Source organism: Lampris incognitus, chromosome 2, assembly GCF_029633865.1.
Source record: "Lampris incognitus isolate fLamInc1 chromosome 2, fLamInc1.hap2, whole genome shotgun sequence".
In the NCBI taxonomy this organism is placed as follows: domain Eukaryota; kingdom Metazoa; phylum Chordata; class Actinopteri; order Lampriformes; family Lampridae; genus Lampris; species Lampris incognitus.
The window spans coordinates 103,249,642-103,276,427 of record NC_079212.1 but is presented as its reverse complement, the minus strand read 5'-3'; the positions used below and the strand labels follow the sequence as shown (position 1 = coordinate 103,276,427).

General features: G+C 43.0%; 1 protein-coding gene across 1 annotated transcript; it reads left to right on the top strand.

The window, feature by feature from the left end:
- The first annotated feature begins 1,013 nt into the window (after positions 1 to 1,013).
- Positions 1,014 to 25,262, top strand: si:dkey-43k4.5 (potassium voltage-gated channel subfamily S member 2). The gene is made up of 9 exons (XM_056274876.1): positions 1,014 to 1,184; positions 1,570 to 1,703; positions 1,927 to 2,091; positions 4,327 to 4,498; positions 5,139 to 5,222; positions 6,926 to 7,087; positions 7,518 to 7,601; positions 22,849 to 22,941; positions 24,739 to 25,262. The coding sequence occupies exons 1-9, from the start codon at positions 1,014 to 1,016 to the stop codon at positions 25,180 to 25,182; spliced, it is 1,509 nt and encodes a 502-aa protein (XP_056130851.1). The 3' UTR covers positions 25,183 to 25,262.
- Positions 25,263 to 26,786: the final 1,524 nt, after the last annotated feature.

Below are 26,786 nucleotides of genomic sequence, written 5' to 3'. Positions count from 1 at the left end.
AGAGAGAGAGAGAGAGAGACACCTGGAGACAGAGATTGACTGCTGTGATTCTAATACCATTAACTCGGCATTAAGTTAACTCCTGTCTGTGATCCCTGAAGCCATTTTCCACACGCTTGAAAATTATAGGCAATAACACTGCTGAATTACATTACATGGGTTCACTCTAACTGAGGTGAGACTATCTGCCGCCTCCAAATGGATACCTGCAGTCCCGTTGACTCATCTTCACATACAAGCTGGCCGGTTAAACCAGTGTGCAGAGGAGAGTACAGCCAATTAGAGCTAAAGCCTTTAAACTTTAATTAAGAAAAACAAAAGTACACACATAAAACTTCCAAAATGTACTTTCCTTGCTAAATGATATCAGGCTAATCGTCACGCTAATTGACCAGAATTATTTCTGGCACAGCAGCTCAGTGGCATAAGACTATCAAACTATGAATATATATATATATATATATATATATATATATATATATATATATAAACTGTGTTTATAAATACGTATGGATGTATGTAAAGTGTAAAACTGGGTGTTGACCAAGAGAACATGTTCTGAACTTCTCTGGGTGAAGATAATTCATTTTCTATATCTGCTCAATCCAGTTCAGGGTCACAGAGGTCTAGTGCCTACCTCAGTAATCATTGTACACAAGGTGAGAAGACATATCATGTACAGGACACCAGTCAGACTCAGTTCACACAGTCAGTTACAATTATGGGAAAACTAGTCTCTATTTCAACTGACATGTAAGTTTTTGTAAGGAAACCAGATTATTTGGAAGAAACCCATGTGAACATGAGGAGAACATGCAAACTCCATACAGAAGGCCTAATCATGAGACCACAAGGTTACAAAATATTTGAAAAGAGCTTGTTTGGTTGGCCTCACCAGAGTGCTGATGAAGGCCTGGTGTATATCAGCAATGGGGCAGCGAAGGACTGATTGAAATGAAGTTTTAAATATTGGTGTCTGTTTTTTCTATTTCTGTGTGCCTTACTAGATACCCATGGTGAAGGAGAGCCTGCCCAGCTGGGTCCATCGGGACTCAGATGAGGGCCTGGTCCATGTGAATGTTGGGGGGCTGAAGAGGAGCCTGTGTCCCAGCACTTTGAGGAAGTTTCCAGACACAAGACTGGGAAAACTGCTGGCCTGTGACTCTGAGGAGGCTATACTACAGGTTGGTTGGTTTAATGGTTAGAAGGTGGGATGGATGGATGGTGGCCTGTCATTGAAAGACTATTTGAGTGGTAAGAATGAGTCTGAGACTCTAAAATCATTCTTTCCTCATTTTTTTTCTCCAAGAAACAGTTTTTGAATCTGTCTCTTTCCATTTCGAGTACTTGGTTCCAAGAATAGGGAGCTTTTTAGAAAATGCAATTCACTTATTCCACATTTAGTCCTCTACTCTTCTCCCATTCTATTCCAGTATTTATCGATCCTTCCTTCCTGTTACCTCCTTCTGTCTCTCCTTCCTTCCCCTCCTGCTCTTCATGTTTTTTTTTCTTCATTCATGCTTCCACTTCCCTCGTTCATCCAACACCCAACTCTCCCCTCCTATAAAGGTGTGTGATGACTACGACGTGCAGCAGAAGGAGTTTTATTTTGACAGAAACCCCGGCCTGTTCCCATATGTCCTTCACTTCTACCAGACCGGGAAACTGCACATCATGGATGAGCTGTGTGTCTTCTCCTTTAGGTAAGGACAGGCTTGTCTATCTGCTTGACTCTTCTGCAATTCTGTTATTTCCATCTGCCAGTTTTTCTTCCCATTCACATCTTGTCTCTCCCCTGGCCTACTCATTTGTCCCTCTATCTTTCTCTCCCACAATATTGGGAGAAAAAGCTGATGTATACATCCCTGCAGACGAGGAGATATGGACAGTAGATGAGCTCAATTTTTGATCTGAATTTTCTGCCAGCCAGGAGATAGAGTACTGGGGCATCAATGAGTTTTTCCTGGACAGTTGCTGTAGTTACCGTTACCACGACCGCAAGCTAGAGAGCAGCCGTCACCACAGTTGGGACGATGAGAGTGACGTCAGCAGCGTGGCCACCTCTGTCGACGAGATATCTGACTTAAACAGGTGAGACAGCTTGGAGGAGAACTGGAGGAAGAGTGAGGTACCAGGACCAGGGAGATCCCAAAGGAGAGCAATGGGGAGGGGAAAGAAAGAAAAGAGAGTTTATAGATCTTTCAGTCACATTTTTCATTTGGCATTAATGGTTAAAAAAAAGAAAATAAAGAAATGACTGTGAAAATACTGGCAGTCCGTGTCCGGGTGGTGTGGCGGGATATTCCTTTGCCTACCAACATGGGGATCGGCAGTTCGAATCCCCATGTTACCTCCAGCTTGGTTGGGCATCCCTACAGACACAATTGGCTGTGTCTGTGAGGGGGAAGCCGGATGTGGGTATGTGTGCTAGCGCCTCCTCTGGTCGGTTGGTGCACCTGTTCAGGGGGGAGGGGGAACTGGGGGGAATAGCGTGATCCTCTCATGTGCTATGTCCCCCTGGCGAAACTCCTCATTTTCTGGTGAAAAGAAGCGGCTGGCAACTCTACATGTATCGAAGGAGGCGTGTGGTAGTCTGCAGCCCTCTCCAGATCAGCAGACGGTGTGGAGCAGAGATCAGGATGGCTCAGAAGAGTGGGGTGGTAATTGGCCGGATACAATTGGGGAGAAAAACGGGAAGGGGAACCCCCCCCCCCCCCAAAAAAAGAAAAATACTGGCAGTCTAAAGGGTAACCCTAAATGTTGAGAGTGACAGTTGGACTGACCTTCATATGAGTGAACGCTCTCATTTGGATGTTAATATGACTATCAGAGAAGCAGTCGCAACATTTCTTGCCTTATTCTTTTGCTACTCTCAGACCAGCAATCACATAGTTATACTACAGTGATAAGGATTTATTTACCGCTACTTTGAGGAGTTTGTCAATGATCATTTATCATTCTCAATTTAATTTTGATGTCACTATATTAGTGATATGAGACCATCTGTGCCAAAATTAGACAATGCCATATAATGATTCCAAATGCTTTTCTCCGGATTGGATTCCCAACAAAATCCGATGTGGCACGCAGACAAGATAGCCACAGTTAGACATGCATTAACTCATTGCTGTATATCTTGCAAACACTTGTTTTTCCAAATCACCACTGCATCATTCTTTTTTTTTACATTTCCAAAACAAGTGCACGAGCTACCAGAGGATAAATGTTCGTCGTTATGACAATAAAGTCATACTCCTGCAAAACACCCCACAAAGAAATTAAAATAAGTGTCTTCAAAATAGCCCTAATGTTTTCTCAGTCAAAGACGTTACGCAGTCGTGAATTAAATTGCAGATGGGCATCCTGCGTGCTTCTCATACACAAACCAAAAGTGATAAAGTCAAGTAAAGGAAGAACGCGGCATCTATCATGCTGCAAGTGAGGCTCAACCAAAGAATATCAAGTTCAACCGTGGTCCAGCATATGTGGAATATATTTGTTGTCTCACAGGCACCGTACCTGCAGTATCCTCCCCTGTAGCTGGTATCCCAACACATAGAATGTAGAACTATTATTAACCTTTGTCATTTAAGACCTTCAGCATGACTCAGTATAGCATCCTATATATAGGCTCAATCAATAGAATATGTACAATTACAATCAGATGTACACATATTGCACACATTTGGTTACGTAAACTCCAATATTGACCATGCTATCTGCCTTCATTTCTCTTTATCGACTCAACACTTTTTCCCGAGTTGGCTGCGTTTAGTGAATTTGAGTCTGACTCCGCTCCAAAACCATGTAACTACATTTTATTTTCCAATTCCTCGCCTATTATTCACAAGCAATGTCTATAACTATTGTCTTCCTTCTGTCTGTATGAAAATGTGAAAACGGGTAACATCTTTAAGGGCTAGACCCAAGCAGCGTTGTTTGTCTCATGGTGTGAAGAGGCAAGTATGTCTCCCTGCAAGGACAAGGAGTTGCATATGCGGCCGGTGAGTATTAAAAGATAAATGAGGCACTTAATGTCAGAGGCTGGCACCAGACAAAGTTGACCCCGCCGGATGTTTTTGAAATAATAGAACCTAAGTAAGACGTTGCTTCATTACCACACCATCCATCTTCACAGATATCACACCCCTAGTTAGATTAACTTCACCATCAGCCGTATGAAACTGAATAAATTCTCCAGAAGACGTGACATGACGCTCTATGTCCGCCTACAACTTCCGTCCCTCTCCCTACTTTGTCTTCATCCCTTCTTTCATGTTTTGACCTTTCTCTTTCCACTTTTTCAAACGTGTGCTTTTCATATAGAGACATCCAGCAATTCCAGCAGATGCGTTTCGGCAACATCAGGAAGTGTCTGTGGCTGACTCTGGAAAACCCTGGCTACTCAATTCCCAGTAAGCTGTTCAGTCTGCTCTCCATTGGGGTGGTGCTCACATCCATCGCCACCATGTGCATCAACAGTATACCGGAGTACCAGGTCAGTGTGGATGGACGAACAGACCGGTGTGGTGAATGAAAAAGTGGGGGAGAGAAAGAGTGAATGTGTGATTCAAGATGTGTGTGATCGGACGAGCAAGCAAGAGAGTGACAGGTGAGTTAGTATGTTCTTTGCCATCCAAAGACTCTAAGGCCTGCTGGGTTTAACTTAGCTTATAATCTCGTTTGCAGGGCACAATCAAAAGTATTCACCCTGGTTGAAGGCAAAAATGCTCGAGTATATATTCTATGTCATCAGTTATCAATTAACATGTGTGTATTCTTTTTATCGACACATCAGCTTGTCTTAAAATTGTCTTTGAGATTTTTAGATCTTCTTTAATGGTGTTGCATGTCCGTTCTGCCATGTTGGCAGAACTTTGAAATTTCAAAAGAAGAAAAAAACCTTGATGGAAACGTAACTAAGCAGGTGAATGAATGAGCTGAGTGATTACTGGGTCAGTGTGATGGTGGTGTGAACAGGTGTCAACCCCCACCCATAGCAGCCAACAGTACAGCCAATGTGTCAAACTCTATGTGTGTGCTGAGCATGTGTGCAACAAACCTGGATGAACAAAAGGAGAAAACCAAGGTCGATATAACAAAGAACTCACCCATCCTCCTCCTCTCTTCTCTCTCAGACTTTTGACGCTGATGGAAAGCTAATAGAGGACCCCACCATGCAGGCTCTGGAGATCTTCTGTACCTGCTGGTTCACCTTCGAGGTTAACCATGGCTATTCATTCCCTTTACCAATCAAATAAGGATGCATGTAAAGCAGATAGGAAGAACAAGCGCTTGTTCTGGAAGCTTGCATGAATATGAATAGAAATGAGGAACATTGAGCATGTTTATGTGCAGACTACCTGATCACAAACTGATAAAGACATTACTGCAACTTCAGAAACAGTAATGTAAACAGCTTTTTCTGGTTATTGTTATTGGGTTGAGGTTGAAATCAGGGTGAGCATAACCTTAATATGGCTCACTGAGATGTAGTGATGACTTTCAGTACCCTAGAGAAATTTTGCTGTGAGCACGAAACACATTTTGCTTCTCAATGTTGTAATAAAGGCTGCCACTGCATTGCACTTTGCAATTTGCAACTTGCACTGATCAGCCAAAACATTAAAACCACTGGCAGGTAAATGAATAACATTGATTATCTTATTACAATGGCACCTGTCCAGGGGTGGGATATATTAGGCAGCAAGTGAGTGCCAAGTGTCAGTTGCTGAAGTTGATGTGTTGGAAATAGGAAAAAATGGGCAAGCGTAGGATCTGAGTGACTTTGACAAAGGCCAAATTGTGATGGCTAGATGACTGGGTCAGAGCATCTCCAAAATGACAGGTCTTGTGGGGTGTTCCCGGTTTGCAGTGGTCAGTGGTCCAAGGAAGGACTACTGGCTAACTGGTGACAGGGTTATGGGTGCCTAAGGCTCAGTGATACGCATGGGGAGTGAAAGCCAGTCTCTCTGGTCCAATCCCACAGAAGAGCTACTGTAGCTCAAATTGCTGAAAAAGTTAATGCTGGCTATGATAGACAGGTGTCAGAACACAGTGCATTGCAGCTTGCTGCATATTGGGACTGTGTAGTCGCAGACTGGGCCAGAGTGCCCATGATGACCCCTGTCCACCGCCGAAAGCACCTATAATGGGCACACGAGCATCAGAACTGGACCATGGAGCAATGGAACAAGGTGGCCTGGTCTGATGAATCTGGTTTTCTTTTACATTATGTGGATGGCCGGGTGTGTGTGCATCATTAACCAGAGGAAGAGATGGCACCAGGATGCACTATGGAAAGAAAACAAGCCGATGGAGGCAGTGTGATGCTCTGGGCAATGTTCTACTGGGAAACCTTGGGTCCTGGCATTCAATTGGATGTTACTTTGACACGTGACACCTACCTAAACTTTGTTGACGACTAGGTACACCCCTTCATGGCAATGGTATTCCCTGATGCCAATGACCTCTTTCAGCAGAATAATGTGCGCTGCCACACTGAAAAAATAGTTCAGGAATGGGTTGAGGAAAAAGACAAACAGTTCAAGGTGTTGCCTTGGACTCCAAATTCTCCAGATCTCAATCCAATCAAGCATCTGTGGGATGTGCTGGAAAAACAAGTCCGATCCATGGAGGCCCCACCTCGCATTTTACAGGACTTAAAGGATCTGCTGCTAACGTCTTGGTGCCAGATACCAGAGGACACCTTCAGAGGTCTTGTAGGGTCCATGCCTCAATGGGTCAGAGCTGGTTTTAATGTTTTGGCTGATCGGTGTATATTTACTAGGCTATTCTCTTAAAGCTCCTAAATCAGGTAGCGCTACTTGTTACAGACCTTTGCAGCCTTGGTTATTTGTTGCTGTACACTGACATTATATTTTGTTGAGTAATGGAGTAATTTGCAATTTTTTTTCCCCCCAAGGTGGTGACACGGCTGGTCCTGGCGCCTAACAGGAGGAAGTTCTTCCATCACCCTTTGAACATGATTGACATGGTGTCTGTGTTTCCTATCTACATAACCCTCATCTTCGACATGACTCTGGGGTCAGAATCAGAGCTGGGAGACCTGGGACGACTGATACAGGTTGAGGATATTTTGATTAAATTTCATTTAATGTAATTGTTTAACACAAACAAGAAAGAGGTGTCAAGAGACACAGGAAATCCCTGCTTTAACCCATCCGCTTTTTTTCGGTTTCCCTCTCTCTGTCCTCCTGCTTTCCTCTCATTCTCTCAACCTCCGTGTCTCTGTCTCTTCCTTTATTATGTATCTCATCTCCCTCTCTCCACCTCCCACTCTTTTTGTCGTTGCTCTACTTTTCTCTCCAAAATACTCTCACTCTCTCTCTCTCTCTCTCTCTCTCTCTCTCTCTCTCTCTCTCTCTCTCTCTCTCTCTCTCTCTCTCTCTCTCTCTCTCTCTCTCTCTCTCTCTCTCTCTCTCTCTCTCTCTCTCTCTCTCTCTCTCTCTCTCTCTCTCTCTCTCTCTCTCTCTCTCTCTCTCTCTCTCTCTCAGGTCTTTAGGCTGATGAGGATCTTCAGAGTACTGAAGCTGGCCAGACATTCGACAGGGCTTCGCTCACTGGGAGCAACACTCCGGGTCAGTCAGGACACTTCGACTTTACTAGTTTAGTTAGCTTCAGTACTTCCCAGTTGGGCCAATCCTGGTTTGGGGGATCCCATAACACTTGAATATTTGTCTCAGGGCCAAAAAATTAGACATTTGGGGGGGGGGGGCGCCTGGGTAGCGTAGTGGTCTATTCCATTGCCTACCAGCATGAGGATCTCCATTTCGAATCCCCGTGTTACCTCCGGCTTGGTCGGACGTCCATATAGACACAATTGGTTGTGTCTGCGGGTGGGAAGCCAGATGTGGGTATGTGTCTTGGTCGATGCAGTAGCACCTCCTCTGGTCAGTCAGGGTGCCTGTTTGGGGGGGGGGATTAACGTGATCCTCCTATGCACTACATCCCCCTGGCGAAACTAATCACTTTCAGGTGAAAAGAAGTGGCTGGAGACTGCACATGTATTGGAGGAAGCATGTGGTAGTCTGCAGCCCTCCCCGGATCAGCAGAGGGGGTGGAACAGCGACCGGGATGGCTCAGAAGAGTGAGTTATTGGCCAAGTACAATTGGGGAGAAAAGGGGGGGGGGGGCATTTCTACACTTACTAAAACGCTGGAGAAAAATAGGCAAAAAAAAGAAAAAGGAAGAAAAACTGAGGGGAAGTATAGAATTCTGATATTCATTCATTGATATTAAGCTGGATATAATCTAAGAAAACTACATCAAGGTTGATGGGTCATATTTTTTTTCCCATTTGAATCAGCCCCAGTTGAGATATCTTCCAAAATTATGGGAGAGATCAGGGTAAAGGTATAAAAGAAACTATGTAGTTCCACATCGTAGTTTTTCCCAGAGGCCCTGTGGTACAACTATCATTTATAACTGTTCAGCAAATACCCAAGTCATATCTCTGGTATGTGAAAACATAATAGGCAAATATGAACAGATTGTAACTTTATTGGGTGGCACAGTGGCCCAGTGGTTAGCACGGTCACCTCACAGCAAGAAGGTCCTGGGTTCGAGCCCAGGGGTAGTCCAACCTTGGGGTCGTTCCGGGTCATCCTCTGTGAGGAGTTTGCATGTTCTCCCCATGTCTGCGTGGGTTTCCTCTAGGTGCTCCGGTTTCCTCCCACAGTCCAAAGACATGTAGGTCAGGTGAATCAGCTGGACTAAATTGTCCCTAGGTGTAAGTGTGTGTGTGTGTGTGTGTGTGTGTGTGTGTGTGTGTGTGTGTGTGTGTGTGTGTGTGTGTGTGTGTGTGTGTGTGTGTGTGTGTGTGTGTGTGTGTGTGTGTATTGGCCCTGGGATGGTCTGGCGGCCTGTTCAGGGTGTCTCCCCCTTGCCTCCCAGTGACTGCTGATAGGCTCCAGCATCCCTGTGACCTTGAGTAAGGATAAGTGGTTTGGATAATGAATGAATGAATGAAACTTTATTTCTCATATTAGAGATTTGAATGTTATTGTTGAAGCAAATGGAGTAGAAGTCCCTGAATGATGGGGGTAAAAACTACTTTACTAAACTCCCCCAGTAATACTAATCCCCTCAGGGGGTCGTTTGATTTATGTACTTCTGTCATTTGTTTCACTTAGATATAATTTCACTCCTCATGCTTTACTGTCATTTAGATGAGCGTGGATCACATATCCTCACAGCAGACTTCAAGTCAAGTCAAGTTTATTTATATAGCACCTTTAAAACAACCACAGATAAACCAAAGTGCTGCACAAGCTTAAAATACAATATAAAATAAGTGACACATATGAATATAAAAATATACACTACCGTTCAAAAGTTTGGGATCACCCAAACAATTTCGTGTTTTCCATGAAAAGTCACACTTATTCACCACCATATGTTGTGAAATGAATAGAAAATAGAGTCAAGACATTGACAAGGTTAGAAATAATGATTTGTATTTGAAATAAGATTTTTTTACATCAAACTTTGCTTTCGTCAAAGAATCCTCCATTTGCAGCAATTACAGCATTGCAGACCTTTGGCATTCTAGCTGTTAATTTGTTGAGGTAATCTGCAGAAATTGCACCCCACGCTTCCAGAAGCAGCTCCCACAAGTTGGATTGGTTGGATGGGCACTTCTTTGAGCAGATTGAGTTTCTGGAGCATCACATTTGTGGGGTCAATTAAACACTCAAAATGGCCAGAAAAAGAGAACTTTCATCTGAAACTCGACAGTCTATTCTTGTTCTTAGAAATGAAGGCTATTCCATGCGAGAAATTGCTAAGAAATTGAAGATTTCCTACACCGGTGTGTACTACTCCCTTCAGAGGACAGCACAAACAGGCTCTAACAGGTACTATTTAATGAAGATGCCAGTTGGGGACCTGTGAGGCGTCTGTTTCTCAAACTAGAGACTCTAATGTACTTATCTTCTTGCTCAGTTGTGCAACGCGGCCTCCCACTTCTTTTTCTACTCTGGTTAGAGCCTGTTTGTGCTGTCCTCTGAAGGGAGTAGTACACACCGGTGTAGGAAATCTTCAATTTCTTAGCAATTTCTCGCATGGAATAGCCTTCATTTCTAAGAACAAGAATAGACTGTCGAGTTTCAGATGAAAGTTCTCTTTTTCTGGCCATTTTGAGCGTTTAATTGACCCCACAAATGTGATGCTCCAGAAACTCAATCTGCTCAAAGAAGTGCCCATCCAACCAGTCCAACTTGTGGGAGCTGCTTCTGGAAGCGTGGGGTGCAATTTCTCCAGATTACCTCAACAAATTAACAGCTAGAATGCCAAAGGTCTGCAATGCTGTAATTGCTGCAAATGGAGGATTCTTTGACGAAAGCAAAGTTTGATGTAAAAAAAATCTTATTTCAAATACAAATCATTATTTCTAACCTTGTCAATGTCTTGACTCTATTTTCTATTCATTTCACAACATATGGTGGTGAATAAGTGTGACTTTTCATGGAAAACACAAAATTGTTTGGGTGATCCCAAACTTTTGAACGGTAGTGTATGTAAAAAAGACATTGTGGCAGGATGAGGAAAAACACAGGGGACGAAGGCGAGTTTGATGTTTATTCCTCAACTCCAAAAACCAAAACTGCAGCAGGAACAACCCTGCACCAGTGAGCCCGGGAACGTAAACCACGCCCCCAGCTCACAGTCCTGCTGGGTGAGAGGCATAGCCTCTAGTGTCCGCCACAACATAATAAAATAAAGAAATTAAAATGTAAACAATAAAACATAAGAGTAAAAGTATATTTCCACATTAAAACCACAGTGTCAAGCTCAACTTGAATTGAATGCCAACGAGAAGAGGTAGGTCTTTAACGAAGATTTAAAAATCTCTAGGGTCTGAGCAGATCTTATGTGTACAGGTAAGTTGTTCTAGAGATCAGGGGCAGCCACTGCAAAGGCTCTGTCGCCCCTATTCTTAAGCCTGAATCTGGGAACATGTAAGAGCATCTGGTTTGTTGACCTGAGTGCTCTTTCTGGTATATGATGGTGTATTAGCTCAGATAAATAAGATGGTACCAGCCCATTTAAAGACTTAAAAACAAGTATTAAAATCTTAAACTGGATCCTAAAACAGACAGGGAGCCAATGAAAGTAGGTCAGTACAGGCGTTATGTGATCACGTCATTTCTTTCCTGTCAGCAGGCAAGCAGCTGCATTTTGTACAAGCTGCAGGTGACGAAGCGACGACTGAGCTACGCCAACATACAATGAGTTACAATAATCCAAACGAGATATAATAAATGCATGAATTACCCTTTCAAGATCATTTGGAGGGAGATAGGCCTTTACTTTTCCCAGAAGTCATAATTGAAAAAAAAACTTGTTTTGACTACTGAGCTTATTTGTTTATCAAAGTTAAAAGAGCTGTGAAAAATCACACCAAGGTTCCTAACAGAAGAGTGACTGTAGGACGCTAAAAGGCCAAGTGCGCTATCATAACCATCCAGAAGATCAGGTTGTTCATACACAATAATTTCAGTCTTATTTTGATTTAGTTTCAGGAAATTTAACTCCATCCATGTTTTTACATCCTTTAAACAACTCAAGAAAGCCTGTTAGTCCATGGGCCAGACGATATTTCGGTACACTCAAGGTGGCAAAACTTACTTATAATTTTTGAAAGGATCCATGTCTGTAGATGATATTTTGGTATGATAACCATTCCTGAGTGGCAGCTGTATCACAGTTATCAGCTCATGAAGTTAACCACCCGCTAAACTAAATTGCATTTTAGACGCTGGTGCATATCCTGGTTTAGCCTCATGGTCAGGACATTTTTCAATGTTCTATAATATTGTCTTTGGTATCATTTTAAAGGGGACCTTCTTAGCTTTCATTCAAGCCCTGTTGTGGATATTTCTCACAAATATAGAGGTCACTTGAGCTCTTCAACCCGTCAATAACACACATCTTTCTGCAATTTTCGCCTAAACTATATACTTTCTTTTAGCCCTGTGGCATCTAGGAATATCAGGGACACCAAACACAAAAACTGGAATACTCACAGGACTGTAAAGATTCAGAAAATGTATAATATACCCATACTATTTCATTGTGTGAGGTGATTGTGAGCCTTAAATGAGAACTAGACCAAAGCCAGTTAGGTCACAAACTGGTCTCTATACATTTGTTTAAATACACAATCAAAATACATGATAAAAAGGAATACCATAGTGAGGTAATGAACTATTTTAATATTTTAAACAACATTGACATTTACATATACTTAGTCAATGATACATGTAATCCCATATCATTAGTGGGTATATGTAATGGTAATGGGTATATGTGAATATGGTTACATTATTGTTATCAAGCTCTGGGTAACCAAGTCCAGAATCAACATCCTGTGCATCAATAGACTACTACCACAGTAATACCATCAGAATCATCACACTGTCATTCATCAAACTGCTCGTTTCTCTCATCATCTGACTCCCCAAGTTCAAAGTCCAGTTCTGGACCATCCTGCTGTTTTTGGTTACTGCAGGTCTGTAACCTGCACATGTCTGTGCATGGAAGTCCATTTGACAGGCACATGCAGCTTGGCATTTTGCATGAATGCACACACTTGCATGTTAGCATTTCCAAGACCACATCTGGTGCAGGTGGGGAGCGCATCCAGTAAATGGCCAGCTTGCTTTCATCGTCTGTCCATCCATACTCAGTAGGGCTTGGCACCACAGGGTTAGCCTGCAGACAGCACTTCCATATTGCTGCCTGATAGTTGGCTCGTTGAACATGCATAAAGAGACAGTCTCTACATGGTGGCAGCTGGCTGGACTCAACCTCTCCCCTTTTGGTGCAGAAGAGCTGGTAACGCAGTTTGTTCACCTCAGCAGTGCTGCTATTAGCAACATACATCCGACAGGTGAACTGCTCAATTTTCTGGAACAGCTCATCACTCACATTCCATGTCTGTCCCAGTTGACTAAAAGTCTCTTGGCAGGAAGTGTGCTTTCTCACTATCTTCAGGGCATTCAGCTTCCCTCGACCAGCGAATGCACTGACAGTGTCGCAGCCTGTGAAGGCATGTAAGCCAATTAGGCTGTCACAGATGCTGTCTCCAAGTGAACTTGCCAGTTTGGTGATGTTGACAAACCGTGTGCGGATCTGAGTCCCACACTTCTGGTAGATGGGACAGGTGATGTCCTTCTGGAAGCCAAGACAAAGCACCATGACATCAGTGTCCTCAGCTGTGATGATAACTGACTTTGAGCCCGCATTTGCTGCATGCAATGCATGCAGGAGCAGACGGGTGTCAGCTTCTTCATGTGTGGAGTGCAGTTCTGCTGCTTCCTCACACCCATCTTCTGTCAACTTGTAGCAGGTTTCCTCACAGGTCACGTACAACACCTTGCCATGCAGCATAGCTCTGTATTGTGGGAGTTTCCACTCTTCCACCAGAAACTTGATGAGACTGGTCTTGTTGGAGGAACTGCACAGAAATTTTCTCCACTGCTGGACGTGGTGTCCCCCTGCAAGATTCTTGTACTGGAGAGTGATGTCTCCACCCCGGTTCAGTCGTTCAGCATCTTTGATCAAAGTCTGGTGATAGACATCAAAAACAACATCAATCCTCCCACTCTGTGCTCCCTCATGGAGGACCTGGGTCAAGGCTGACTCTGCCACCTGTGCAAAGGTTTTGTTGTTGCCATTCATTTTTTGGACCAGGCTCATCCCATCAATGATGGAAGTAGATGGGATTGGGATGTCTTCTGCAGGAGATACATTCTTTTCAAGCTCTCTGGCAAGTGCAGCCTTGTTTGTTTTTCGTAAGGACCCATCAGCATTTGCCAGTGCCCATGGTAGTGGGCCCAATGGGTAGGCAAGGACATCCTTCAGATTCACCTTCCTGCTCTCAGCCACCAGGATCATGTGACTGAAAAGGTTTCTATCTGCCTTCAGAACCACATCCTGTGCTTTCTTTCCATGAGCTTGTTTTGTGCTGACATTGGAGAATGTTTTCAGACTTTGCTTGGTCATCTTGTCGTGGAATTTCACAGGTGGTGGGTCTGCATCTAACCTTGTTTGCTGGAATGCTTGGTAGGCCTCTTCTCCTTTCTCAAGAGCTCTCAAGAGATCTATGGTCACATCAGGTGGAGCCATGTTGCCAGTGGAGAGGCTAACCAAATCAATCTCATCAGGGGACATAGGATTGAGCCAGTTATTCTCCATAAGGTCCATGAGAGACTGGACATCTGCTTCATCTCTCTTGATCCTTGGACTCTGTAGATCTGGATGAGACCATTTGCACCTGCCTTGACCTGTCAGGTCTCTCAGCTGTCTGAGGTACATGCTTCTATACTCAGCTGTGAGATAATATTTGGTCACAGCTCCTGGCTTCAAGCGGAATCCCTTTGTCCCTCCAGCTGTTTGGGTGTCTTTGTTCACCGTTTCTTCTATAGCTTGGTCAACAGGGATTCGGCCAAAGGGATTGGTGGAGCCCAGTTGGACTGAGAAGCCTCCTTCCATGAATTCTGTGTACACATCTGGGTGTGTGATGGGCAGCTCAGACATCTGGGCGTAGTAGTAGGGGAGGTAGCGTGCATAATTCATCCTGTCATAAGCAAAGCACCATGGGATCATTGCTCGAATGCTAGCCAAGTGTAGCATCCAGTCTCCCTCTCTGGATGCTCGGATGAGCCCCAACAAGATTTCAACCATGTCCAAATAGGACATCCAGAAGTTCGAGAGGCTGCCGTTTCCACCTCTAAGGAACTCACGGTAGACTTCAAATAGATCCATGATGCGTGTACAAGAGCTGTTCTCGAGGACCTCCTTCAAAGCATGTTGTGAGACTTCTTTCCCAAGGCTGTCAATGGTCTTCAGTGTCTCATTCAGGTGAACCATGTCATTCCTGTGAGTTTCTTCCAACCAGGACAGGAAACCATTCAAGGTCAGTCGCATGAGAGCCTCATACAGGAGCTTGTGTAGTCGCACTGCCCTGTTGTACTTGCGGCCATCCATAACACCAGCAATTGAGCCTTCTGCAATCATGCCAGACTCAATGCAGAGGTCTTTGAGTCCAGCATCTTGGAAACGCTTTCCTATTATTGCCAGCAGTGTGCAGATGGTGTGGAATACCCCAAGCCTAACGATGATATCATGGAACTTGTCATGGTGTTTCCATGTGATCTCGACAGCCTTCGCATACAGGGCTTGGTCAAAGACACAGACAATCTTCCTCAGGCCTAAGCACTGCATGATGCTCAGTGACTGGTTAAGCACCTCGTTGACAGTAGACATTTGTGTCGCTGGAGCATTGATGGTAGGCAGATAGCCTATATTGTCGGGGATGACCGTCATCTCTCCTCGAGTCAGGATGTTGAAGCCTGTCCAGCTGCTGACTGACTGTTCTTCTTGTTGTGACATGCGTGCTAGGACCCAAAGAAGGTTTTTCTCTCTGGCAAGCTTAGTATTGGCTGCAGTATCGGCATCTGACTTTTTGCTTTGTGGTGGCCCTACCCGTTGTCCAGCATTGTAAGTTGGTAACATTGGTGGGGGTCCATCAATGCTTCTCTTCTTTGTTTTGGGAACAGTGGGCATGGGTTGGACAGGAAGTGGGTTGACTGGCTTTACTTGCACAGCAATCCCATTGACTCTGTGAGATGTTCCCTCACCACTGACAGTTTCTTCAAGACGGTCGATATTGTCCCAGGCTAAAGTTGTGAATATGCCAGGATGGATGTTAGCTGGAAGGGCAATGCTACTCCCTGATGATGAGAGTTTCTGGAGACACAGGGCAGTGTCGATCTCTTCCATCTGTGAATAGGACACACTGTGACCAAGTCGGTTGAGGATGTTTATCAACTCTACATTTCCTGTCAACGATTTGACACTGAATGGCAGAACAATGTGCTTGGAAGGCTTGGTATTTCCACATGTCACTGCATATACTATGTCATGGCCAAATGACTGCAGAAGGCACTGCACTCTCTGGGATGCATGATCAGGATCATTTGAGCCTGTGAGTAGAGAGTACAGGAAGATAATGAGCGACTCTGGAATGGTAGGACATTCTGCTTCTGGTTTGACTTCAGGCGGCCAGGCTTGAGGAACATCTTGACTTTTAATGTCTGCTCTCAATTTGATGGCTGCTTTGGCTATAACATCTTGTGCACTGACACTTTTCAGGGTCTGCAGCTCCCTTTTGAGAGACTGATTTTCTTTGGCAAGTTCCCTCATGGACAAGTTATCGGGATAGAGGAGGAATTTTCCTTTCTCATCAGGGAATATCTGCAAGGCTCCAGCAAACTCACTCTCCAGGTTTCGCCTTATGTGCTTCTTGGTTGATTCCTTGACTTGGGCAATGCCTTGGGAGTTCATTGAAGCTACCAGTCTAGAAGAGAGATCAGTCATTGTCATCACTTGAGGATTGCCAAAAAGCTCCATCCTGATGAAGAGGAACAGCTCATTGTATGCCTTATTCACAGCAGCTTCATACTGGGCTGCAGCATCATCATCTTCATTGCTGGCAACCTCTCCTTTGGAAACCTCTTCTTTGGTGTAAAGTCTATAGCATGACCTGTGGTAGTGCCCTTCAGCTGCTACAAGGTCTTTACTCACAATGGCAAGGATTCTGCTGTCCCTTTTCTTTGTGGCTGCACTCCTGATCTTTGCATCAGCTCGCAGTTCTCGACACTGCACCAGTACTTCTCTCGTATTCTGTCTCTTGGAATATTTGCTGTTTTTCTGACAAAATATGCACTCTGCATCATAAGTCCTAGATGTACTTGGAGCATGTCGAGCTACTCTCTTAGATTGTTTCTCTTCAGCAGAGACACAACTTTTCTTTTTTTTTGCAAGGAGGCCATCAAGAATTTGCTTCATAGTGAAGATACTGCGACACTTTCTGTGGTAGTAGATTGCTGGAATCTGTCCCTCAGGAATGTCTTTTGCCAGTTTCAAAACTGGTGCATGATTTCGTATCTGAGCTGCCCTGAGCAGAGTTCTCCATGAGTCGACACTTTGTAGTGAAACCAGCTTATCTGTATCATCAGAACAGTGGATAATGCACTCCACCCGTGGGCGCTTTGGTATTGGGTAAAAACTTGCTCGTTCACCAGTGGCCATATTCAGTCAGTTTTCACCTGCCACATACAAACAAATACATGTAACTTAGGTGTATGAACACTACTAAAACAAAGTTTACTTTGCTTCACCAGCGTCATATTACCATTATTTATCTTACATAGCCACAAATAGATACATTACCTAGTTGCTATGCAACAGCTGTATTTTGTCCACATGAGGCCGCTAAAATCAACACAAGATGAAAGTTCCTCGTAGCCACTTTAACTAATCATATTAACATATACATTAAAAGAACATGCTAACATTATGGGAAATTAGCTTACAATCTTCTCCAGAGTGAGACAAGAAGATAGATACCAGTTTCCTCTATATGTGTTTAGTAGAAAGCTATCTGGCTGCACGTTAGCCTAGCTTAGCACAATGAATGGAAGTACACAGTACTGGTTATCCTTGGTTGTTGGCCAACTAAGAACTGTCCCAGAGTATAAGCTAGGCTAATCAGTACCAGGGGTGTTGAAATGCTATATTTGTAAAAATCTGGGCAAATACACAATCGTGAGAGGCACAGAAACAGGTTTCCTAAAAGAAAAATGAAATAGCTGCTCATTTGGAAAGGTTATCATGTATTATTTTACTTCTGTTAGTGTACCAAATAAAATGGCACCAGTGAAGTTGTGTCACCTTGGGTGATATCGATATCTGGTCTGACCCATGGACTAACTGGCTTTGGTCTAGTTAGTTTCTTAGTAATAATGCCCTTCTAATTTAAGGTTCACAATCACCTCACACAATGAAATAGTATGGGTATATTATACATTTCCTGAATCTTTACAGTCCTGTGAGTATTCCAGTTTTTGTGTTTTGTGTCCCTGATATTCCTAGATGCCACAGGGCTAAAAGAAAGTATATAGTTTAGGCGAACATTGCAGAAAGATGTGTGTTATTGACGGGTTGAAGAGCTCAAGTGACCTCTATATTTGTGAGAAATATCTACAACAGGGCTTGAATGAAAGCTAAGAAGGTCCCCTTTAAAATGATACCAAAGACAATATTATAGAACATTGAAAAATGTCCTGACCATGAGGCTAAACCAGGATATGCACCAGCGTCTAAAATGCAATTTACTTTAGGGGGTGGTTAACTTCATGAGCTGATAACTGTGATACAGCTGCCACTCAGGAATGGTTATCATACCAAAATATCATCTACAGACATGGATCCTTTCAAAAATTATAAGTAAGTTTTGCCACCTTGAGTGTACCGAAACAGGAAATTTTGGGCTCTGGCCCATGGACTATGTATAGAATCTCTGCTGTTTGTTTTTATAGGCAGATAGATTTGCAAATCATCAGCAAAACAATGAAAAGACATATTATGTTTTTTTTAAATGGACCCCAAGGGCAGCATATACAATGAGAAGAGAATGGGGCCCAAAATGGAGCCTTGGGGGACCCCACAGTTAAATGGGGCAGCAACTGAAGAGAATTGGTCTATATGGACAGAAAAGCTTCTATTTGACAGGTAAGACTTGAACCATTCTAGGGCAGTACCTTTAATGCCTACACATAGCTCAAGACGTGATAAAAGAATATTATGGTCAACCGTGTTGAAGGCAGCAGTCAGGTCCAAAAGCACCAGAACAGCAGAGTTCCCAGAGTCCACAGTTAAAAGAAGATCATTAAAAACTCTTAAAAGGGCTGTTTCAGTGCTGTGACGTGATTTGAAACCAGACTGGAACTTTTCACAAATGCCATTAATTTCTAGGTGCATTTATAATTGTACATAAACTGCTTCTCCTCTAAGACTTTTGAAAGTCTCTATCAGTGTGGTTAATTGGAAAAAGCAAGCTCTTTGAATAGTTTATCTTATAACCTGACAGGCGACCAAAGTTATCCAGGGTAAGTAAAAATTTTTTTTTTTGATGAGGGGCTGTACTACAGCATGCTTGAAAGCAGCAGGAACACAGCCCGAGAGAAGAGAGATGTTTATCAGATTTACAATACAAGACCCAACAGTGGTAAAAACATCCTTTAACAGTCTGGGTGGAATACTGTCAAGCGGGCAATGTGAAGGCCTCAAATGGTTAACTACCTCAAATATAAAGGAGAGGGACACGGGCTCAAACTGCTCTAAGACAGCTGAGCACATAGAATAAACAGCAGGATCTGAGGCCGAAGAAGATGGTGAGGCCCTAATAGCAGAGGTCTTATCAGTAAAAACTTTAAGAAATTCTTCACAGAGCGTGGGTGTTGGCACAATGTAAGGAGAATCACATGGATTTATAAGAGAGTTAATTGTATTAAAAAGAACCTGAGGCCTATGACAATTGTTGGACACAAGGTTTGATAGAAACTGTGTTTTTGCAGATTTAACGGCTCTCTGGTACTCTGATAAGCAGTCTCTTAGAATTCCTATGGAGACATGAAGTTTGTCTTTCTTCCACTTTCTCTCATCGTGTCTACATGTGCATCTTAAGAGCACGGGTGGTGTCATTGAGCCATGGCTCTGTCACTGGTTTCGGGCGTTTGGTTGCAACAGGAGCAACCAAGTCCAGTATGTCAGTGCAGGTAGAGTTAAAAAGAATGGTAATGTCATCAGCACTGAGATTACAAGATCCATCCAGGGTGTGAAGCACATAATCTTTAAAAGCAACAGAAAACTGAGACGCTGTCAAAGGGTTAATTGTGCGCAGGGAGCGTGCCGGGGCACGCGATTTAACCTGAAAATAAGCAGCATCGCAGTAAATAACACAGGCAAAGGGTCCGATATACATGTATCACATATTTCAGTGATGCATACACTTAAACCAAAGGCCAACACAAGGTCCAGTGTGTCACCCTTCTCATGCGTCGGGCCAGTCACCAATTGAGTGAGATTAAAAGAGTCAATAAGATTCAAAAAGTCTTTGACCAGAGGTCTGGATTCACAACAGACATGAATATTAAAATCACTGACAATTAAGAAACTGTCATAATTAAAGTACACTGCTAGTGAATATTTCCAAGCACAAATTCTTGAGGACAATTTGGTCAGGACTACAACACCGGTGTCAAATAAATTGAAGACATTTTACAGCATGGCTTCATCCTCACTATTGCTCTGAAGATGCAGCAACCTCTTTTCACTTACAGTGGCACAGATACAATGCAGAATCGGTTAGCACAGTCTACAACTGTGTGTGTGTCTCTCCTTTAGCCTGCATCGTGTTGCCAGAGTCAAATGAACATAGGCTCTAATATATCTATCTCTGTGAGTAACACAGCAGGTCACGTTACACTCTCATCTATAGGGTGAGAGTGTAATGTGAGAGTATAACATAGGGCCATGCTTTCCACCTAGCATGTTAAGGAATGTTATTTATGTGTATGAAATCTATACATTATAAATAGATTACTGGTATAAAAAATAGATTAATGTCCTGCATAATGCAGAAAGCCTCCCCAGAGCATACATTTTCATTGGTTAAAACATTCAGGACCCTCAGGATTTGAATGTACTTAATTTACATTTAAGTTACATTAGTATTTTTGCAAATGCTGCTGAGTGAATCTTGCGTTCACTTAGATGTAAGACAGGCCAAGCTAAGTTAAACTACATTAAAAAACAATAATCTAAAATAAAACTAAAGATAAAATAAAATAAGGAAAGATTAGGAAAGAACAGAAAAGACTGCAAAAATAAGGTAAAGATAAGTTAAGATGCGTTAAGAAGATGAGATAAGATAAGATAAGATAAAATAAGATAAGATGTATGCAGCTGAGTGGCATTTTTCTAATGGTATTTTGATGTCTGTTGACATGAATTTAACTGCCAATTGCTGTGTGTGTGGTTTTTTTTCGCAAGTCACTTTGGATGAAAGCATCTGTTGAAAGAAAAAATGTAAAATGTAAATGTTGCATATGCACAACAGCAGATCATTGGTTCCTTGGATATTTGCACATTTGTAAGAAAAATGCACTGGTTTGATAAGAAAAATGATGTACACAACAAATACTGGTGATGATTTGTTTGACTGCTGGCTAGTTTTAAAGATATTTAGTGTTGTGAGCTTTTACAAGATATCCTTACACTGATCAGTCTAATGCGCCACTCTTTCCCCATGCTTCAATAGCAGCTGAGCAGCCGCTGCCAGCCACCATAACCTCATCAGCTTTCCTAAGCTTGGTGTGGCCAACTCGTTCTTGCCAATGAAGACACAGCAGATCCAAGACGGGTAAACATCATGCCGGGGGAACACGTAAAAGTGACACACCCAATTTTCCGATTTAGAGGACGGCATTGTTTTTCATCCATTTCCCGAGCCAAAACCCACTATAGGCGTGCTACAGGACTGTGCTAGGCTCAGTGCAAGCTGTAACAGGGTTAGATTAAGTCCTGGCATCAGATGAGGACTGTGAACATGGATAAACTTCTCAATACCAAATTAGCTATTAAATCTACCTGGCAGCACAAGAACATATTTATCAACAATGCCATCATCTTCCCCATCAACTGACAACCGATGGACTTTTTCTCATTTTCATTGCGAGTGGAGTGAGTTAGCCTCAATTTTTCTTAGTTTTGCCATTGTTAGTGAGCCTTTCATACGTATATTCTCTGCGACCCTGAGAGCAGGATAAGCGGTTTGGATAATGGCTGGATGGATGGATAGTACCCTTCAATGGCATACTAAAGGCCTTGTTATCTGCTACTTCAGGAAAAGAGTCCTGACCTCTAGAAACTATTAATTATAACGTAGAGTCTTACCATACTAGAGGATGGTGAAATGGCCAAGATAGGAATGTACCCAAGGGTGGGTGGGGCTTGAGATCTGTCAATTGAGTTGTATGCAAAGGTGGCCCATTTTTCAATTAGTGGATATTCTTTGTCTGAAAACAAACATTCAAGGTAAAAACCCAAGCTAAAGTGTTTAAATGTGACAACTATATAACATCTAAATCATCCACAGATGATGATTTGTTTTGTCCTAGTTAATGTCAATTGCACAAAAACATTTTTTTTTCAAGTCAAAGCAGAGGTGCTGTAGAGTTGACATGCTGGTTAAAATCCAGCCTCACCCAGGTTGTGCTGCTGGTGTCCCTACTCCTCCGCTGTCTGTTTTCACTGTACCATATGAAAAATTAATGCAATACATACAAACATTAAAAGGTTGACTGCCAGCCATCTTCTCTTTTTAATATTAGAGGAAAGCAAAAATAAAAATAGACTATTCAAGAAAACAAGAGCAAGCCTACACTCCATTATTAATACAGGATGAGCAAAACAGATCAAAGAACAGCCCACCTTCTTCTTCTCTGGTGTCTTTGGAGGGTCTCAGAGGAAAGACTAGGTTACACGACGTAGTGCTCGAACTCCTCTCCCCTCTTCCTCATCTCTGCATTCATCTACATCCCTTGCCTCCCTCCTCTTCCTGCGTTCATTTTTTTTTTGTTGAACAGATCAGTGCTCCTCAGACCACATTTTAAAGAAATTCATATGGTTCAGAAAATAAATTAGCATATTTCTTATTATTGCATATTATTGAGTTGAGGTGGTAATTTCTCTGTCAGGACAGGTTTACTTGTCTTAACTCTTCTTAATTTCAGTCGCAAAGAGACTCCACTTCTAATGTTGAGCAAAACCTGGGCGAGCCTAGTTATTTGACTTACCGAGTTATTTAATGATCTGTGTCAGTCTGTCAAATGCATGTAGAGAGGGGGCACATTTTTGCTCTCTTCAAGATTTTGTATCGTTTCATTCATGCTGTCCTCCATCTTGCATCCGCAGCACAGTTACCGTGAAGTGGGGATACTGCTGCTCTACCTCGCTGTAGGAGTCTCCGTCTTCTCTGGCATGGCCTACACTGCTGAATATGAGGAGGTATGGTCATCTATCCAGCCGCACATGTCTATCTGGCTATCTATACATCTGTCTATCTATCTATCCATTCATCTGTCTGTCTATCTGTCAGTCCATCTATCCAGCTAGCTAGCTAGCTTGCTATCTCTTTAGCACTAGCTTGCTATCTATCTACATGTAAAATCCCTTTATATATATATATATATATATATATATATATATATATACACTACCGTTCAAAAGTTTGGGATCACCCAAACAATTTTGTGTTTTCCATGAAAAGTCACACTTATTCACCACCATATGTTGTGAAATGAATAGAAAATAGAGTCAAGACATTGACAAGGTTAGAAATAATGATTTGTATTTGAAATAAGATTTTTTTTACATCAAACTTTGCTTTCGTCAAAGAATCCTCCATTTGCAGCAATTACAGCATTGCAGACCTTTGGCATTCTAGCTGTTAATTTGTTGAGGTAATCTGGAGAAATTGCACCCCACGCTTCCAGAAGCAGCTCCCACAAGTTGGATTGGTTGGATGGGCACTTCTTTGAGCAGATTGAGTTTCTGGAGCATCACATTTGTGGGGTCAATTAAACGCTCAAAATGGCCAGAAAAAGAGAACTTTCATCTGAAACTCGACAGTCTATTCTTGTTCTTAGAAATGAAGGCTATTCCATGCGAGAAATTGCTAAGAAATTGAAGATTTCCTACACCGGTGTGTACTACTCCCTTCAGAGGACAGCACAAACAGGCTCTAACCAGAGTAGAAAAAGAAGTGGGAGGCCGCGTTGCACAACTGAGCAAGAAGATAAGTACATTAGAGTCTCTAGTTTGAGAAACAGACGCCTCACAGGTCCCCAACTGGCATCTTCATTAAATAGTACCTGTTAGAGCCTGTTTGTGCTGTCCTCTGAAGGGAGTAGTACACACCGGTGTAGGAAATCTTCAATTTCTTAGCAATTTCTCGCATGGAATAGCCTTCATTTCTAAGAACAAGAATAGACTGTCGAGTTTCAGATGAAAGTTCTCTTTTTCTGGCCATTTTGAGCGTTTAATTGACCCCACAAATGTGATGCTCCAGAAACTCAATCTGCTCAAAGAAGTGCCCATCCAACCAATCCAACTTGTGGGAGCTGCTTCTGGAAGCGTGGGGTGCAATTTCTCCAGATTACCTCAACAAATTAACAGCTAGAATGCCAAAGGTCTGCAATGCTGTAATTGCTGCAAATGGAGGATTCTTTGACGAAAGCAAAGTTTGATGTAAAAAAAATCTTATTTCAAATACAAATCATTATTTCTAACCTTGTCAATGTCTTGACTCTATTTTCTATTCATTTCACAACATATGGTGGTGAATAAGTGTGACTTTTCATGGAAAACACGAAATTGTTTGGGTGATCCCAAACTTTTGAACGGTAGTGTATATTGTAGCGAATTCGGGGGGGGGGGGCACTCGGGAGCACCGCCACAGACGGGACGCGAACCAGTGTTTCCCACACCACAAGCAACAACGTTAACCAGTCGACTAAAGGGTCCGACCCGTTAAGCAAGGGCCAACGTGTCTACTTATTCATGCACGTTACATGGATAAGTAGCATGATGCCCAATTAATGGGTCGGACCATTTAGTCGACTGGTTAATGTTGTCGCTTGCGGAGCGGGAGACATGGGTTCACGCGTCCTGGCTGTGGCGGTTCCCGGGTTGCCCCCCTAATTCGCTACAATATACATATATGTATATATATATACACACACATACATACGTGTGTGTGTGTATGTATAATATATGTACATAATTTGTTTTTCACTTTGCCAGGATGTTGGTTTGGACACCATCCCAGCCTGCTGGTGGTGGGGTACGGTCAGCATGACCACGGTGGGATATGGGGATGTGGTACCCGTCACGGTCGCTGGTAAGCTGGCAGCAAGCGGCTGCATTCTTGGTGGCACCCTGGTGGTGGCCTTGCCCATTACCATCATCTTCAACAAGTTCTCCCACTTTTACCGCAAGCAGAAAGCTCTGGAGGCGTCGGTGAGGAACAACAACAGGCGAAAGCTGAAGGTGAGACTGGAGAGTAACAAAGATGAAGATGAGGAAGATGCCTCAGAGGGGGATAGCTGCTGTCTGGATGATGATGATGATGATGATGAAGAGGATGATATAGACTATGAGGATGATGGAGGCGTGGTGAATTATAGCTACGTGGAATACCCGTCTTACATGACATCAATAGGGAAAAAGGAGTTATATCAACTTTGAAGACTGGACTAAGTTGAACATAGGTGAAAAGAAGTAAAATAACATAATTAAACTCAACTAAACTTAATGGATTAAATGGAATGAATAAGAAATGAACTGATTGAATTGAATTAGACTGTACTAAGCTGAATAGAAAACAGCAAAGCTGAACTACAGGGCAAAACTTGACAGCTGAAAGTGCACCAGATCTGTGTGGTGTGACAGTGATGTAAGAAAATAAATGAAGTGAGCTGAGTGGAGCTTAACAAGGTTGGTCTAGATCAATAGAGCTGATGAATGGTGAGAAGTATTTTTTACCAAGTGAAAAGCAGATATATTCCATGTGTGTAGGCCGAAATTGTACTTGACATATTTGGTTTCGCACACATCAAGTTGCAAACTTATGTTTACCGTGTACCTGTAAGCCTATTAGGCCACTGGAGATGCCACCAGTCCTGAAGACACCTTCATAAAATACCATTTCCCATATTTCTCATAACCTCTGACGGTTAATGAGAGTGCAAAGCTGGATTTCGCCCAACATTTCACTTCTGAGTTTGAGCCAAAGTGGTTCGCCAGGCATGGGATTTCTAAAATAGCGACATCTGTTTCAATCAGTTAACAACACCGAATGAATACAAGCAAGAGAGGATGGTACTTAAAGAAGTCATTTTGTCTGTTGTCCTGCTTTGCACAGGAACAAATGATGTGATTCCCTACTCCTGTCGGCATTAGGGACAGGCACCGCAGAGTCTGATTTTACCATGAGTAGGCATAAAATGATTCATTTTGTCAAAATGTACTGATAGCGGCGTCCGGGTGGTGTGGCGGTCTATTCCGTTGCCTACCAACACGGCGATAGTCGGTTCGAATCCCTGTGTTACCTCTGGCTTGGTCGGGTATCCCTACAGACACAATTGGCCATGTCTGCGGGTGGGAAGCTGGATGTTGGTATGTGTCCTGGTCGCTGCACTAGCACCTCCTCTGGTCGGTCGGGGCACCTGTTCGGGGGGGGGGGACTGGGGAGAATAGTGTGATCCTCCCACGCACTACGTCCCCCTGACAAAACTCCTCACTATCAGCTGAAAAGAAGCGGCTGGCGACTCTACATGTATCGGAGGAGGCATGTGGTAGTCTGCAGCCCTCCCTGGATTGGCAGAGGGGGTGGAGTAGCGACCGGGACAGCTTGGAAGAGTGGGGTAATTGGCCAGATACAAGTGGGGAGAAGAAAAAAGGGGGGGGGGTGTATTGATAGGATTTTGTGTAAATATAGTTGCTGACATATGATATACAAGGCAAATATTAGTGAGTGGTCTCCAGTCATGTGCCATGGAGAGCCATGTGTATACAGGTTCTCCTTCTAACCAAAGGCGCCAGCCGGTCTCACTGAACAGTGTGTGAAATCAGCCGGACACATGTATTATAGACTATCCCATCTTTAATCATTCTACATGAAATAGCTTTATCATTACAAATACTGAAGAGACTGTCTACACTGTGCTGCCTGTACATATGTAGATTTGAGCCAAAATAGAGCATCTTGTATGATATGTAGATTATTTTACATGCATCATCTAAGATCTTCTAAGACTCTTAATGCAAACAAATGCTTGTCAAGGTCTTCC